The sequence below is a fragment of the Silene latifolia genome, chromosome 1 (genome assembly GCF_048544455.1).
Source record: "Silene latifolia isolate original U9 population chromosome 1, ASM4854445v1, whole genome shotgun sequence".
Taxonomy (NCBI): Eukaryota; Viridiplantae; Streptophyta; class Magnoliopsida; order Caryophyllales; family Caryophyllaceae; genus Silene; species Silene latifolia.
Genome location: NC_133526.1, coordinates 111,577,923 through 111,580,473, shown reverse-complemented (window position 1 = coordinate 111,580,473; position 2,551 = coordinate 111,577,923). Strand labels below are relative to the sequence as shown.

General features: G+C 39.0%; 1 protein-coding gene across 1 annotated transcript; it reads right to left on the bottom strand.

Annotated features, from left to right (window-relative positions):
* Window positions 1–207: 207 nt before the first annotated feature.
* LOC141653160 (uncharacterized) lies at window positions 208–2,332 on the bottom strand. The gene is made up of 2 exons (XM_074460841.1): window positions 1,195–2,332; window positions 208–1,073 (listed from the first exon to the last, which is right to left on the bottom strand). Exons 1-2 carry the CDS (start codon window positions 2,330–2,332, stop codon window positions 208–210), a joined length of 2,004 nt encoding a protein of 667 aa, XP_074316942.1.
* Window positions 2,333–2,551: the final 219 nt, after the last annotated feature.

The window sequence follows — 2,551 nt, the reverse complement described above, 5'->3', positions numbered from 1 at the left end:
CCCATATTGATCCTCAATTTGAATCACCTTATTCTGAGTACATCTCTTCCTAATTAGTCCATGTAAGTAGGCAGTGTTGTTGTCCTCTTGCTCAAACCATTTTGTCTTAGCCTTTTGACTTAAGAAACTATCTCTAGCAGCAGATAAATTCTTCAGAGATTCAGAAAAAATAATTTCCTTCTGAATTAAATCAGAATTTTGTGGATCCTATTCCAACTGCAGTTGCAGATCATATAGATCCTTTTCAGCCAGCACAGTAGTATTTTCTATATCAGAAAAACATTCCTTATTGATCTCCTTCAAGACTGGCTTCAAGTCTTTCAGGTTTTTAACTACACTAAACATCTTATGCCCTGGAATTTCTTGCTGCCAAACCATCTGCACTTTCTGAATAAAAGATGGAGCTTTACCCCACATATTAAAGTACTTGAAACTAGCTCTTCTCATTGTCCCCACCTGAGCATGACTGACAATACAGGGACTATGATCAAATAGTCCAGCATGATGGAAATGAGCAACCATATCAGGGAACTGATTCCCCCATTTCTGATTAATAATGAACCTGTCAAGCCTACTATACATTCTAGTTTGAGGCTCCTGCTTATTAGTCCAAGTATAATAGGCACCAGTGGCAGTGATATCAGTCATACCACAATGAGCAAGACATTCAATAAACTCATCCATGTCACACTGTTTGGTATTCCCTCCCAATCTCTCAGCAGGATTTATGACAGTGTTGAAATCCCCTGTCAGGGCCCATGGACCTTGACACTGAGCCTGAATAGATTCCAAATGCTGCCCAAGCTCCCTTCTATCCTTCCAATCATTAAATGCATATATCATGGTTAAATAAAAATGCTGCTGAGTAATCCTATAAGTTACACTGGCATGAATAAATTGTGCATCATATGCTTGAATTTGAACATTAAACAGGCTAGGCTTCCACAACATCCACACTCTTCCTCCCTTGTGATATCTGATATTGGTAATGACACTCCAACCATCCAACATAGAGGAGGATACATTATGCACATTATTCCCATTTATTTTTATCTCACAAAAACCAAATAATCCTACATCATTATTATGAAGAAACCATTTTATAAACTTTTATTTATTTACATTATTCAACCCTCTCACAGTCCAAAAACCTATATTATTCATTAATATCTGGGGGACTAGGAGAATGGTTACCACTTTGGCCAATGCCAACCTTTGGAGTCACTTTATTGTCAACAGCCTCCTTATAATATTTCTCAGGAGTTCTGGGCATATCTGATGCACTGGTACTTCCTCTCTGCACTTCAGGGTCAACAGTAATGGGAACTAGCTGCTCCCCATTAGCTTCCACCCCCTTACTGCGTACAGGCTGTTGCTGGACTTTAGAGAGAACAGGTTTCCATACCTTTCTAACAAGAATTGGCTTCTTTCCAATAGGAGTTATTTCCTTCCTGCAACTAGTGCTTTCATGGCCAATTCCATTGCATTTCCCACAAAGATAAGGTTTCCATTCATACTCAACATTCAAAGTTATAACTTTACCCTCCTCATCCAGAATTCTCACTTTATTGGGGAACTTTTTGCCTACAGTCAGCTCCACCATTACTCTGGCAAAACCCAACCTAGTCTTATCAATAGTAGCTTGGTCTGCTTTGTGAAATTTACCCACCAAACCAGCTATAACAGGCAAGCATTTACCCCAGAATCTTAGAGGTAGGTCATGAATTCGAATCCATGCTGGCACATTCTTAACATCCTCTTGAGTGAGGTCCACATTAGCATCCCAAGGTCTCACTATCAAGGGTTTATTATCGAACTTAAAATGGCCCGCATTAAGGACGTCCTCTCTATCCTTGGCTTCCTTAAATCTCACAAGAAATATTTCATTTGGCATGAATGAGACTTTGTCAATATTATGCTTCTGCCATATACGATGAACAAACCCATTTAGGACCTCCCAAGGAGGATTAGCACCCAAAACAAAACAGTAGACTGCATTGTTCCAGTATTCAACCTCTTCGTGTGTATCCTCCTTGGTGAACTGAATAAGACTTTCACTATTCTCATCATCTTCATCTGCTAATACATTCCTCTTTCCACGCTTGGTTATCCATAGGTTTGTTTCAATAGGACTCTCCTCCTCATCATCATCAAAAGATAAACCTGGGATACCATTCACTTCTTGCATACTTTTTGTTCGAATAATTTCTTCCTCAAATGGTCCTTTCTTCCTCAATTCTGCAACTATTATACTACTTTTTCCACCAGATTTTACCTTAGATATCCTACTAGCATGCTTGGATTTTGTTTTGCTTGAAGAATTACGTGCCATATTGATGAAATCAAGAAGAAAAAAGTTGCCCTAGATGGTGTCTGCGTGAGGTTTTTCACTAGGGTTCATCTTTTCATACAATTTATAAATGTATAACATGTGGTTCTTCAGTTATTGACCGTGTGTGGTTTTGTCTGTGTTTCTTTCTTGTTATGTGTCTGCGGTAATCCATTACGGTGAGCAGTCAGTCTTAGCAGGTGTTGACATATGGAGCTTGTC